This window comes from Talpa occidentalis, unplaced genomic scaffold (genome assembly GCF_014898055.3).
Source record: "Talpa occidentalis isolate TD23 unplaced genomic scaffold, MPIMG_talOcc4v2.1 talOcc4.7, whole genome shotgun sequence".
Classification (NCBI taxonomy): Eukaryota; Metazoa; Chordata; class Mammalia; order Eulipotyphla; family Talpidae; genus Talpa; species Talpa occidentalis.
The window spans coordinates 124755434-124769405 of record NW_023605083.1 but is presented as its reverse complement, the minus strand read 5'-3'; the positions used below and the strand labels follow the sequence as shown (position 1 = coordinate 124769405).

The 13972-nt window shown below is 44.6% G+C and overlaps 1 protein-coding gene across 8 annotated transcripts in view; it reads right to left on the bottom strand.

Annotated features, from left to right (window-relative positions):
- The window catches only part of MAP3K3 (mitogen-activated protein kinase kinase kinase 3), an 80641-nt gene that overhangs the window by 19861 nt on the left and 46808 nt on the right, over positions 1-13972 (bottom strand). For all 8 annotated transcript variants that reach the window (XM_054688906.1, XM_054688907.1, XM_054688908.1 and 5 more), the window contains one exon: positions 8902-9022. In XM_054688906.1, the coding sequence (XP_054544881.1) occupies positions 8902-9022 (121 nt within the window). The remainder of the gene's footprint in view (positions 1-8901; positions 9023-13972) is intronic.

Sequence of the window (13972 nt, the reverse complement as noted above, 5' to 3'; positions counted from 1 at the left end):
AGCGTGGTGGCACAAGCACACAACTATGCAGTAGAAACTTGGCAGAATTCCACTCCTTCCCTTCCCTTTATGTGGCAGATATAACAGATTAGACTTAAGATCCATTCCCCCTTCTACATGTCTTTCGGCCCCTCAGAATCTAACCAACTAAAAGCCATCATTCTAAGACCCCCTTTAGGCTCAACCGATCGGGTACATGTGTGTGGGGTTTGGAGAGCTCCCTGGCTTCCTGTTTTGGGGCACAGTCAACAGAAGTCTTAGTTTTTCTACCCCAGCATTCACTCTACACCCACTCTCCAGTTTGCTGGCTGTCCAGAGACGGGTACAGGGACTCCCTCGTCAGTGGTGTGCAGCAAAGCAAAATGGCTCTGTGTTTCTGGGTCTGATAGCTTCCTGATTACAGAGGAGGGAGGAGCCCTATGCTGTGCTTTAATCTAGAGTCTGTTTTTCTTACTCACCCAATGATTCTAGAAACCAGAAAGTGCACCAAATCTTTTTCCTGAAACTAGTTAGAATGGCTTCTGTTCTGTGCAACAGAACCCTGAGTGAAAAGGTATTATACATTTTACATAAACAAAGAAAAAAATGTTTTTTGTAAGGGACTGATGAGAGAATGAAAAACCCTACTTACTGATGAAATCCCATTCATTGGTACAAATTATCCCCCCCAAAGATAAACTGCCCCCATTTGTTACATGGAGTATCTAGGGCAAGATCTCTCTGGGGTAAACTATCCATGGCCTCCCTGATACCCATTATCTCATTCATCAGCTGCCACTGAACTCTCCCCTGCTTTTGCAGATGGGATGGGACTAGCTCACAGGAGGCCAGGACCACAGACCCAGGAGAGCAGGGGGAGGGGAATGGGGAGAGAATAGCAAAGGTTTTCTGAGCTTTTATTTCCAGCCAGAGACTTTCACTTTTTCCAATACACATTGCTGCCTGCAGAGAGCCAGCCTTATTATCTGATGGGCAGTGGGCCAGGGGCTATTGTGCACAGGCCCACAGCTTGGGGCAGGAAAGGGAAGTCTCCCCAAACCAATGGCTATCAGAGGAAGCGAATGGAAAAACCAGGAGTTGGCAGAACAGCTCCAGAGCATTTTCAGTTTTGTTTTTATCTTCATTTCAGAAATTGGGGGCCAATGAGACACGCAGCAGCAGTCAGGAACAAGTGAGTCAGGGGGCTGCCAGGACGGGACGCTGAACTATTGTTAAGTCTCACAGATTTTCGCTATTTACCAGCAGGGATAGCAGTGAGCCTGACACACAAACCACAGTGCTATTCAAGACACACTCAGGTCTCCGGAGGCGGACATAACGAGGGATGGCAGATTCTCTGGGACTGCCAGTCTGCAGTCATTCCTGACATTCCAGTCTGGACTTGTTCTAGTCTCACCAGGGCATTTGTGCCAAGGGGTCCCATCTCCACATGAACTGAAGCAAAAGAGCGGAGTAGTCCTGTGTTGAGGGTGGCCCACACCTCCCCACAAAGGCCTTGTGCACATAAGGAGAAAGTCAGGGGTTGGAGCTGCCAGGTGCCCATGCCCCTCCCAGGGCAGGCTAGCTCTTTGCCAGACTCCTTAACCCAGTGACTGTCGGAAATAAACTCTCGTCCTGGGATGGAGCTGATCCTTCTGCTCTGCATGCTGACTCAAAGCTGAAAGATAGGCCCTTGGATTCCAGCCCTTCTCATAGGAGACTGCTGTCAGGAAGTTGGTGCCGTCAGGAAGCTGCCTCTACAGGGAGCTTGAGGGGTCTGGGTCAGTGTTAATGTGCAGGTCACTGCAAGTACAAAGAGATAGCTTTTTTTGGCCATCAACTATTCTCTCTAAACCTTTTTCTCTCTTGTTGAGGGCAAATGAGATGGGGGTGGAATAAAATCTTTTTTCTTCCACAATGGAAAATCTTAACCAGTATTTTTCAATATGTTCACATTGGACCAGACTGTGCAGAATAGAGCTACGCAGTATTTTCATCCCATAAGACCTAAAAACATCCTATGTGCTTCAACTTTCCAAATTCCCATTTATTTTGAAGTTACTACCAAAACTAAACAATTTCTGGTTTCTTTTAGTGTCGCAAAAAAAAAACTAGAAAAGACCTATAGGGGTGAAAGAAACTCTGTGTGTGTGTGTGTGTGTGTGTGTGTGTGTGTGTCCGTCTCCCCTCCCCACCACACTACCTCTGCAGTCCTTGTTCTCCCCTTCGGATCTGTACCAGGACTGGAGGTGCATACTTCGCACAGTTCTCTAACTCGTTACTGCCTGGATATCATCTCATCCTTTCAGAGCATTTTCAGTTTTTCTTTTTTCCTTAACTAAGCCTGACTGTTCCTCTCTCTTCTCAGAGGAAGAGGGCACCCTTCCTCTACTGGACTCCAAATTCACCTTCTGCAGGAGACAGCACCCCCAATGCTCCCTCATTACCACCTTCAATCTCCCTTTCAACTGTCTTGCACCTCTCTTCATAACATGCTCAGATCTCTAGCCTAAAAATATCTTGACTTCTTTTCTGCCGCTCCCTTAACTCACTCACCTATTCTGTTTTTCCCTTTCATGGCCAAACTCCTTGATAGAACTGAATGCTTCCATTCATTGGCTACCCAGTTCTTAAGGGGCTACAGTCTGTTTGCCTCAACCGTGGGATGCAGTGGCAAGATAAGGAGTAAGATGAAGTAAGAACAGACATACAGGAATTTAACATGCATTTGGACTAAAGGGGAATCAGAAGGCAATAGGGGGTCTCCCCTGGTGGCGCAGTGGTTGAGCGCTGGGTTGCGAAGCTGCCCGCAGCCTCTGCAGCACCGGTTCGATCCCCGGCTGCTTCCCGGCCACCAGAGGAGGGTCCCACATGGCGCGCAGACCTCTCCTGCCGCCCGCTGTTCCCCTCAGCAGTGTACTTCGGTCCTTCTGCCTGCTCTGCTCCCTGCTCTGGCTCTGGTGAATTCTCTCACTCTCCCACGCTTCTGACTGTACCCAGTGCTTGTATAAATCAATCAATCAATCTTTAAAAAAAAAAAAAAGAAGGGACAAAAAAGAAGGGACAAATCCGTCAGCTGAGGTTTGACTACATGGCTTAAGGGCACCACCCAATGTATTAAGGAACAAGTAGGGCTTGAGGCCCACTTCAAAAGTGGGTAGAATTCCTCAAGGTTAAGAAACGAGGAAGGGCATCTTCACGTAGAGAAATGTCATCTGCCTTGTCTGAAGATTTCCCTACGGTGTCTCCTTTGGGTCAACTCATTACCTAAGTAGTGTTTTCTTTTTTGTTTTTTAGCATGAATTGGTTTAACAAACTAACTGGCTTGAAAAACACTGAAATTCAAGGTTTATAAATCATGATGGGAAAAACAAAAGGTGAACATGCTAGCTAACTTCAAATATTTGAAAAACTGTCGTATGAAAAGATATTATTTATGTTGCTCAAGAGAACAGTTGTAGAGTCACTGGGTAGAGTGAGAGAAGTCAGATTTTCAATTCTAATAAGGCAGAATCTCCAATAAGCAGAGCTGTCTAAAACTGGACTGGCCTATCAACATATACACGTCCTGGCAACACTGCTGTGGGGGCTGCACGGCCCGCAGGTTGCAGTCTCTCCCTCAGTCCGCCCGGGCTCATTAATGTTGGTGAGGAGAAAGACAATCCTGGTGGGGATTAAATCAGCAAGGTCTACAAACCAGAGACTTCACTGACCTCATTTCTACTGCTAGGACTTCTCCTAGTCCCTCTCGCTTTGATCTCTACCCCTCTCGCTCCTGTTTCCTTCTCTCTCCGGAGGCCTTACACTGTACCAAAATCACCAGACCTGTCTCTTACCCATGACCTGTCATTTGCAACTTGGGCAGTGTCGTGTGAGGCCTCTTTCCAACCCTTTCCTAATTTCCCTCCTCTTTTTCTGATCACTCCTTTCCTGTGTCCTTCGCAGGTTCATCCTCCTTTAATGGACCCGGGTTGGAAGCTGAGTCCTAGCCCTGTTCTCTATAAGCTCTGCTTAAGTGAATGCTCATCTGAGCTCATGGTTTCAACTTGTCAATTTCTAAACTTTTTCTCCAGCCCAAGTTTTCTCCCTTTTGAGCTAGAGATCTGTATATCTCACTGCCTATTTGATATCTCCTCTTGGCTGTCTCAAAGGTACCCCCAATTCAACTTGTCTAAAACATTAGACCTGCTCCTTCTCAGCACCAGAAACCAAGCTTTCTTCTAGGGTTTCTGTCCTGATGAAAGGCGGCACCATCTCTGAGATCATAAATCAGCAACTTATCTCCTGCTCTCACTGCCTGTAAATTCAATCCAATACACCATAGTTTTTCTTCAACTTTCTGGCCTTAGAATCCCTTTATGCTTTAAAAATAAAGGACACCAAAGAGCTTTTAGTTATGTGGATAATACTAAGAGATACTCACTGTATTAGGAATTAAGGCTCAGAAATTACTAAAACAAAATAATATATAAGCACACATTCCATTCGCCATTAAAGCAATGACAGTACCTCAGGCATGTAATCTCTGGAAAATTCCACTGTATATTTGTGAAAAGACAAATCATGCCTTAGTGTTATTATAAAAATAGTTCTGTCCTCACAAACCTCTTGAGAGACTCTCGGGGAAACCCCAGTACCCACATCACAGTCTGAGAACCACTGCCATGTCGTGTTCAATCAGTTTTACCTTCTGAATTGTCTGACTCCTCTCTCCACGATTGCTGCTAACCTACTCTAGGCTTCTGTCTTCTTTCACCTGGACCACTGCATTAGCTTAATATGGGCCCCTGATATCCATCCTTGGCCCCCTCCAATCTGTTCTCCACACTGTAGCCAACTTTTCTAAATACAAATGCTGTGCCACCCATTCTGTTTCACTTAAAAACCCTAAAAAGGGGGGCCTCCCCGGTGGCACAGCGGGTTGAGTGCTGTGCTGTGAAGCTGCCTGTGGCCTCTGCAGCACGAGTTTGATCCCCGGCCTGCCAGGGAGAAACCCACATGGCGCGGCAGACCTCTCCTGTCTCGCCAGCTGCTCCCATCAGCAGTGTTTTCGGTCCATCTGCCTGTCCTGCTCCCCACTCTGTCTCTGGTGAATTCTTTCTCCCTCCAGCACGTCTGGCCTGTACCCCAGTTCTTATATAGATAAATCTTTAAAAAATTTTTAAAAACCCTAAAAAAGACTTTCATTGTTTTTAACATAAAGATCTGCATTGCAGACCACAGGTTCTTCCTCCCTCCCCAACTTTAGGCTGTCCTTCTCCTTCTGTTCATAGCTCTCCAGCCCTGAGGACTTATATCTGTTGTTGGTGCTGGTTTTTTAAATTTTTTTTTGAAGAGGGGGAACAGGTTATTCCTGTTTCTAATACTCCCTCTGCCATTAGAGCTCTACATCTGCAGCTCCCTGCATGGAAGTCTTTTCTTTCTTTTAAAGATTTATTTATTTATTTATTCAAGAACCAGGGTACAGGCCAGATGCACCAGAGACAGAGCAGGGAACAGAACAGGCAGATAGACGGAAGTACACTGCTGAGGGGAGCAGCGGGTGAGACAGGTCTGCCACGCCATGCAGGACCCTCGCTGACCAGTCAGGATCGAACCGTTGCTGCAGAGGCTGCGGACAGCTTTACAGTGTGGCACTCAACCACCTGCGCCACCAGGGGAGGCCCTGCATGGAAGTCTTTTCCCCAAAACTCCCATTTATGGTGTGGGGTCACAGCCTAAGGTTTCCCTGGTCCTGAAATCAGGTCACATCCATCTGCTCATTGTACCACACACCTTGTGGTCACAGCCTATCTATCCATTAATTGCATCATGACAAGTAAATGTCCATCTTCCACTGGTCATGAGGGTCACAGGGGTAGGAGTTGTGCCTTTTGCTTCTCATGTTTCTGGCACAAAGTAGGTACTTCAGTAATTACTTCTTGAATGAATGAAAATACAGTTCGATAGGGAGAGAAATAAGATAACAAGATACTAGGATAAGCGTTATAATGGAGATGGCAGTCAAGGCTCCTCAGAAAGGCATGCTTTCTCAGCCACCTCTATTTCCCCTCCAGATACATGAGGCAACCTAAATGGTGAGTGAGCTCTCTCCAAGCAAAACAGTCTAAAAGTCCTCTCCCCTCTTCCTTGTCTCTGGAAATGCTCCATAAGCTCTAAAGATTGAGCTCAAACATTTCTCCAGAATGCACTTCCCAGGTCATTCCAGTTAGGAATCATCTCTGCAATCTCCTGGTTCTATAGAAACAGGTTAAGTTGGTCCATTTCTCTCATCACGTTCACCATACCCCACATACAGTCCAAACCACTGGGGGTTCTTTTGTGATCATGGTGGGGAGGTGCTCTTTTGTAGGCCTGGAATATCAGTATCTGTCTCTACTTTGTGCCCAGTGATTCTTCCTTTGCTTGTAGCTCAGATGTCACCTCTCCTGTGAAAGACCTCCAAAGACCTAGGCAGTTTGTTATTGTCTCCACTGTGCTCCCACCCTCGCCCTCCCACATGCCTCCGCTGTGGCATATGTCCAGCCCAGGGGCTGGCTCAGAACGTGTGCTGAATGGAAGAACCCAGGGGCTATGTGTACTGCAGGGTTGTGCTGCACATTCTCTTGACAAACAGGAACAACTTTATAGAAATCGTATTCTTCAGTGTTCTCAGCCAAGGAAACCCATAAATGGCTCCCTTCAACAATGACCGAGCATTTAGTTCTGGTTTCCACACACAGAACACAAACTCTTGCTAGTAGCAGGTAGGAGGGCCAACAGTTGTGGCATGTCAATACTCACTGCTTACTCTACAAATGAATGATGCTGCCCTCCCCGCTCCTCAGTCTCTGTTAGTCTAGAACAGTGGCTAAGCTGGCAGAGCTTCCCAGCCCCCAGGGCGCCTGGATTTCAGGATCAGAGATGTTCTGGATAGGGTCTTCTTGTGGGGTGCTGGCTTTCTCTTCAACCAGCTTACTGAGAACATAGCTACTAATTATCCACAATGCCCCCAAAAATGGAACTCTTACACGACTTTCAGCTGCACTGTCAGGGCTTGCTTGGGCTTCAGCAATAACTAGGCGACACAAAGTCAATGTCACTGCAGTAACATTCTTCCTACTACCAAGAGGTTTAGCGACAGGACTGATGCTCACACCTTGCTAAGCTCACTTCAAGATCTTGGGAGAGAAATTCAATTTGATGCATTTGTACCTCTATGAGCAATAGCTCTGTCTGCTGAGAGTCAGAAAGGAAAAAAGTCAAAGCCACATACTGGGGAACCAGGTCGTGAAGGGGAAGGGAAGGCTCCAGGCCTACAGTCAGAGCGAGCAGAGTGACATGATGTGAGCAGCCCAAGGACACCTGTCTGGACTCAGGCCTTACACAGAGTGGCAACAGAGCCTCAACAACATTAGGGCAGTCAGTTCATCACAAATGTACTGAGGCAAGATCTTCCCTCAATACTGATTTCACAGTTCAAGAACCGGACTTTCTCCTCAGGCACTGGGAAATGGGATGCAGAACAACGCAGGACATCTAGGATAAGGTACAGCTATGACTTAGAGTTCTTTCCTGGAGAGGTCTGGCAAAAGCTACCCAGCTTTCTTTGCACTGAGCCAGTCATGCACACTATGCCAACTGTGTCCTTTCCTTTCTAGGCAACTGGGTTTGACTCTCCAAGAGCTTCATGGGTCAACGTATTTCTCAAAGTATAAGGACTCACAAACAAGAGGTCTGAGGGCAAAACTCAGACTTGGACCTGAGTTTTCACTCCACAAGTCCTGATTCTTCTGGGAAAGAATGGTTTAAAATGAGGGTAGGGTCTCCCCTGGTGGCGCAGCGGTTGAGCACTGAGCTGCGAAGCTGCCCGCAGCCTCTGCAGCACTGGTTGGATCCCTGGCCACTGGTGAGGGTCCCACATGGCACAACAGACCTCTCCTGTCGCCCCCGCTACTCCCCTCAGCAGTGTGTTTCAGTCAGTCTGCCTGTTCTGTTCCCTGCTCTGACTCTGGTGAATCCTCTTACCTCCCGCCTTCTGACTGTACCCAGCACTTGTATAAATAAATAAAGAAATCTTAAATAAATAAATAAATAAATAAATAAATAAATAAATAAATGAGGGTAGACTGCCACAAAGGATCTTCAAGCAGATATTTGAGGAGATCATTTTTCAGGGACATTTAAAGGAATGACTATGCCATCACATCATCATATTATACTATCCCAGATGGCCAGGACAATATCCCAGTCTTTTCTCTACCTCTTCTGTACAGAGTAGCAATCAACACATTCTTTTTTTGTAAAGATTTATTTTTATACAAGAACCAGGGTACAGGCCTGAGGTGCAGGAGGGTGAGAGGATTCACCAGAGACAGAGCAGGGAGCAGAACAGGAAGATGACAGAAGTACACTGCTGAGGGGAGCAGCGGGGGCGACAGGAGGTCTGCCGCACCATGTGGGAGTCTTGCCAGCCAGCCAGGATCGAACACGTGCTGCAGGGGCTGTGGACAGCTTCACAGCGCTGTGCTCAATCTGATGAGCCACCGGGGAGGCCCGCAATCAACACATTTGATGATTGTTTTTTAATTAATATTTGATTTTTTAAAAACATGGGCAGATTAGGGCCTCCCTGGTGGCACAAAGGGTTGAGACACAGTCTGTGTGGCTGTCCGCAGCCTCTGCAGCACGAGTTCCATCCCTGCAGGCCGGGGAGCAACCCACAGGGTGCAACAGACCTCTCCTGACTCACCTGCTGCTCCCCTCAGCGGTGTACTTCGGTTGATCTGCCTGTTCTGTTTGCTGCTCTGTCTCTGGTGAATCCTCTCACCACCCATACCTCTGGCCTATACCCCAGCTCTTGTATGCATAAATAAATAAATCTTAAAAAAAAAACATGGGCAGATTAATTAGATGAGAGAACAAAAGGGCTGAAATACTCACTGACAGAGAGGTGCCTGCTTCTGGGCTCAGAGGGCTGGTAGATGGTATTTAAGTCTCCTGCAGACTGGGAAGCTTTGATTCGCACTTGCCTGGACACCCCAGAGTGGGGTGAGGAACTGGTCTGCGAAAAAAGGAAAAAAGGGTTGAGTTGTCTTTAAGCAAACAGGCCAAGAAAGGTCCCCTCCCCTTCCCTAGGACTCTCCATACTCTCAATCATCTTTATGCTTTTAATACATGAGCTACACACACAGCTTTCCCCCAAATCTCACTCCTCAATCTGTCTTGGCAAATCACTATTTGCTGGCTGTAGTTTTATAGCTTTGGTGATATATGGACACTGAGAATTAGTGCCCCAACTTAATGGGTGCTGACCAAGACACTGAAGAGTAACAGGCATTCCTGTGATAACCTACCTAACAGAAGGCGTTGTAAACACCCCCTCATAAAATTCTCCAGAGTCTAGAAAGAATAGCAGGAAATTATTTCAGCAGCAAGGTCACCTACTGAGTAGTGGTCAGACAGAGAATGATGTCAATCCCCCTACCCAACCAAATGCTGATTGATAAATATGTGTTTTTAAAAATAACTCAGTATGCTGCTTCTTCCCCAGTCATAATCACACCCTGAAATTAAGGTAAGAAGATCTCAGTTGCTTCGTATCACCAGGGTTTGCATGCAAACCCACCTCAGGACTGTATCTGCCTGGGAAAGGCTCCATAAGTAACCTGCCAAGGTCACGGGCTTCCCTCTCTTTTGCACTGACCCAGCTGAACCACCAGGTAAGTCATAGAGAACAAGAAAAGCAACAAAGGGGTACCCTTGCATCAAGAAAGCTGACAACTGAAGCTTGGGCATGGGCAAGCATATGATTACGAATGCACAGATCAATACGAAGAGGGGGGACAAGACCTAGGGATTTATAAACAATTTGGGTCAAAGTTTCTACTTGCTTCTCTCTTACCTCCCGGAAGAAAAAAAAGAAGTCTGACCTAAACAAACTATATCCTGTCCTTCAAAAAAAAGCTTCCCGTTCTCAGGGGCGAGTTCAGCTGCCAAGCAGCCTTTCAGTCTCCTCACACTAGACTATCACATGGTCTTGCTCTAACGGGAAGTCAGAACCAAGGGGAAGTGACTGTTCTTGCCGAAGCCTCCTAAGTGCAATAGCTTTCTCTGCTGAGAGTCAGAAAGGAAAAAACAGTCAAAGCCACATACTGGGGAAGCAGGTCATGAAGGGCAAGGGAAGGCTCCAGCCCTGCAGTCAGAGAGAGCAGAACGATATGACAAGCACCCCAAGCCCAAGGACACCTGCCTGGACACAGGTCTTACATGCAGTGGCAATTCCATAAATCTTGGCAATATGAATTTAAAATGTGCCCCAAAACTTACAATTTATACTCTCAATTTTAAAATCTAAAAGCTGAGACAGGGCAGTAGCTTCAATAGCCAGCACAAGCATAGACTTGTAAAAGGAAAGGCTGAAGTTGTGGTAACAGACTGGAAAACAGATGACGGGACTCAAGGAAGGTTTCCAAGCAGGGCTTCTCACACTTTAGTGGGCACACAGATCACCTGGAACCTTGCTGAAATGTGGATACTGGTACTGTGAGTCTAGCACAGTGAGTCTGGGTGGAGCAGTCTGGTCAGTAGGCATGCTGGTAGGTGGAGGACACTGTGAGCAGCGAGGACCTATGAGGTGAGTCATGTTTTGACTCCAGGCAATAGTCCTTGGGCCTAGTCTCCCATTAGGACTGTCTGTGGGGCTTCTGACACCTCACACCAACTACAACAATCTCTGTGGATGAGGACCAAGCATTTTAATAATCAGACAGGTTTGAAAAATCCTGATTTAAGGGGATAAAAGAAACCTCAGTGACTGGAAGCGAAGAGATCAGCAGAAAAAGAGGTTACAAAAGGTGTCACATTGTCACATATATTATCTTGATAAAAGATTTAGAGGTATGAAGCAACAGAACTCAACTATGGTGGGGAGAGGGTGTATGTGTGTGTTTTACATTGGTTCATGGGCACAAAAAGGGAGAAATGGTACGCTGGACCTCACCTCTGCTTCAGTGGGGATAACCATGAGACATTTGCATGGAAGACGTGACAGTTACAATAGTTGTAGAAGGTTATTCAATAAATTTAGTTTTAACATTCATGAATTTGTTAAGAATCTTATAAAACATGTTTTAAAGTTAAACATCAGAATAATAAATGCCATGTTTCCATCCCTTACACATACTCTTAATTCCTTTTAGTCATAATCACTAATATTCAAGAGGTTCCTCTACATCAGGATTAGATGAATCAATCTGTGTTTCCACTCTCTTCTCTTCGATGATTCACACACTCTGATTGTAGGCCTGCCTTTCTTGACTTTAAAGAGTGCCAGGCATTTTAGGCTATTTAGATATAAAAGTGACCCCCGGGCCTCACAAGCGGCGCAGCGGGTTGAGCACAGCGCTGTGAAGCAGTCCGCAGTCTCTGCAGCGTGGGTTCAATTCCTGGCCAGCCAGGGAGCAACCCACATGGCTCAGATCTCTCCTGTCCTGCCCCGCTGCTCCTCTCAGCAGTGTGTTTCAGTCAGTCTACCTGTTCTGTTCCCCACTCTGTCTCTGGTGAATCCTCTTACACCCCCACGTCTCCAGCCCGTACCCCAGCTCTTGTATGCATAAATAAATATTTTTTAAAAAAAGAATTTTATTTTCTCATCAACCTTTATTAGCTCAATTATCTTCTGAGCTGTGGGCAGTAGAATGACACAATATTTCACAAGCTTTCCTCATGGGCAACATTATGCTTTCTGTTCTACTTCTAATGAACTATGGGGAACCTGGTTGAGTTTTTTCATCAAGGATCACAGTAAGTTCAAGTCTGAACAGCTAAATTTTAGGCAGTTTTGTCACTATTTATTGCCTCACCTAGGGAAAGTCACTGTAAGTCTCAGTTTCCCCAATGTAGACTGGTGATAACAGATGCCTGCCCAGGACCCCCTCAAAGCTGCAAGAATCAAATGAGAGATAAAAAAACTTTATACGTGGTTAGGGGATACTATTATTTTTAAACAGGGGCCAGACTTAAGTTATTATGCCCAACAAGTTTTGTTCTATATTCCTGTACTTACCCTGTTATTTTAGGAAGACTGAAAAGAATTACCCTTTAGATAATCTTTGATATTTTGAACTTAAATAGTAGGCAAGGTAATGTCAAACTTGTTGATGGGAAACTAAGGAATCGGGCAACATTTGGATGGAAGATTAGTTTACTTTTGTCAGAAAGAATCTGAGGTAATAAAAGAAAATGCCATATTCAGTTTAAGGTGGCTGGAATCAAGTGACAAAAGTATGTTAAACTTGAGATTACCTTATGACAGTGGCAGATCAAGGTCTAGAAAGTTGTAAGAAGGTCAAGAATAGAAAAATAAAATGAAGAGTTAGATACACACGTTTAGAGAAGTCTTTAAATGGAATAAACTGAGTTGATGGTCCAAGGCAGAGGCTTAAAGCAGCAAGAATTACTGAAGAAAATAATGAAGTAAATTAAAACATCAACAGAAAGTCAGGAATGAGAGAGGCTGTTCAGACTAGGAGGAGGTTCTGTGATCACCAAAATCTACGAGTTCTGAAGTAACAACACTGAGGCCCAAGATAAGGCCTTGGCCAGGTGAGGTGAGAAGTTTATGACTTTATATTAGGTGAGGGATGAAGACAGGAAAGATTATAAACTATCATAGAAGGTTTAGCAGAAAAGCAAACCAGAGAGAATAAAGAGATAGCACATCTAAAAACAGAAATAAAGAGGTAAGTAAAGGTATAGGTTGTAATAAAGGTGGATAAGGCAACAGATTGCAAAAGATGGAGAAAACAGAAGAGAACAAAGTAGCTGACAGTTATCAGGACGAGATGAAGACCAGGATGATATGGTAGCTGGAGCAGGGCTATGTATTAAACTGTGATCTGTGGCCTGGTGTTCCAGGTCTGAAGCAGTTAAATACAGATATAGAGAGAAACACTTTAAAAACTTATACAATGATGTGGAAGGTTAACTTTACATCTACTGAAGTAACAATAAAAACTGTGGGTATGTATTTCATATGTCCCTAATTTATTTTTCCACTTTATGTTTTGGTTTTGTGTTTTAAAAACAAATTGGTCCATGACAGATTGGAAATCAGAAGAACAAAACTGGTATTTCATCACAGTTAGAGAAATACTATTCTAGTTGTGAAGACTCCTGAGTTCATAGCAATTATGAGTCATGGTACTTCTGTTTATTAAGAAGTCTTAAGTCTAGCTGAGGTAGTTACTGAAGAAAAGAGTTTAATGCCACCATTACCACTGTTAGTTTTAAATTAAATCATTATAAATGCAAATATTAGAGCAACTTAAGTTTCAACAGTAGCAAAGATATTTATTTAAATACATTATGCTATAACCATTCAGGAGAATTATGCATTCTTATAAGTAATTATAAAGATTGCATATTAATATCAAAAAATGTGCATGACAGCATTAAATGAACAAATAAGTTAGTAAATCATTTAAATACCACAATAACACTATAAATATATATATGTATGGCCAAAGACTAGAGGGGCATATGCAAACATCAATCAATCAGTATGTTATGGAAGTAGGAGTATGCAAGATAATCTTCCTTTCACAAAGTTGTATTACCTTCATAATTTTAAAAATGTGTTTTTAGAAAGATAGGCATCAATGTGGCAGTTATTTTATGTGACACATAAGGCACTGCCTTGAGTGTCAGAGCTCAGATGGTTATCTTTCAAGCAGCTCTGGCTGATGTGCAGTCATACGCACCCCTTATTGGGGAAAGCAGATGTAAAGAGCAAGTTGTCTGTACCTTCTCACCAGGGGAAGGAAAGGATCACAATCAAGGGGCTAGCTCCCAGTTGTCAAGCAATCACTTCATTAAACCAATGCTTCCCGCCCCTGCCAAAAAAAATTAAACCAAAACCCAATTCCAGCTTCTGTAAGAAGGGGTTTCTAAAATATGAACTCTGCTTAACCTTCAACAATTCAAGAAACATTCACCGTGTTTTCTTTTTTTT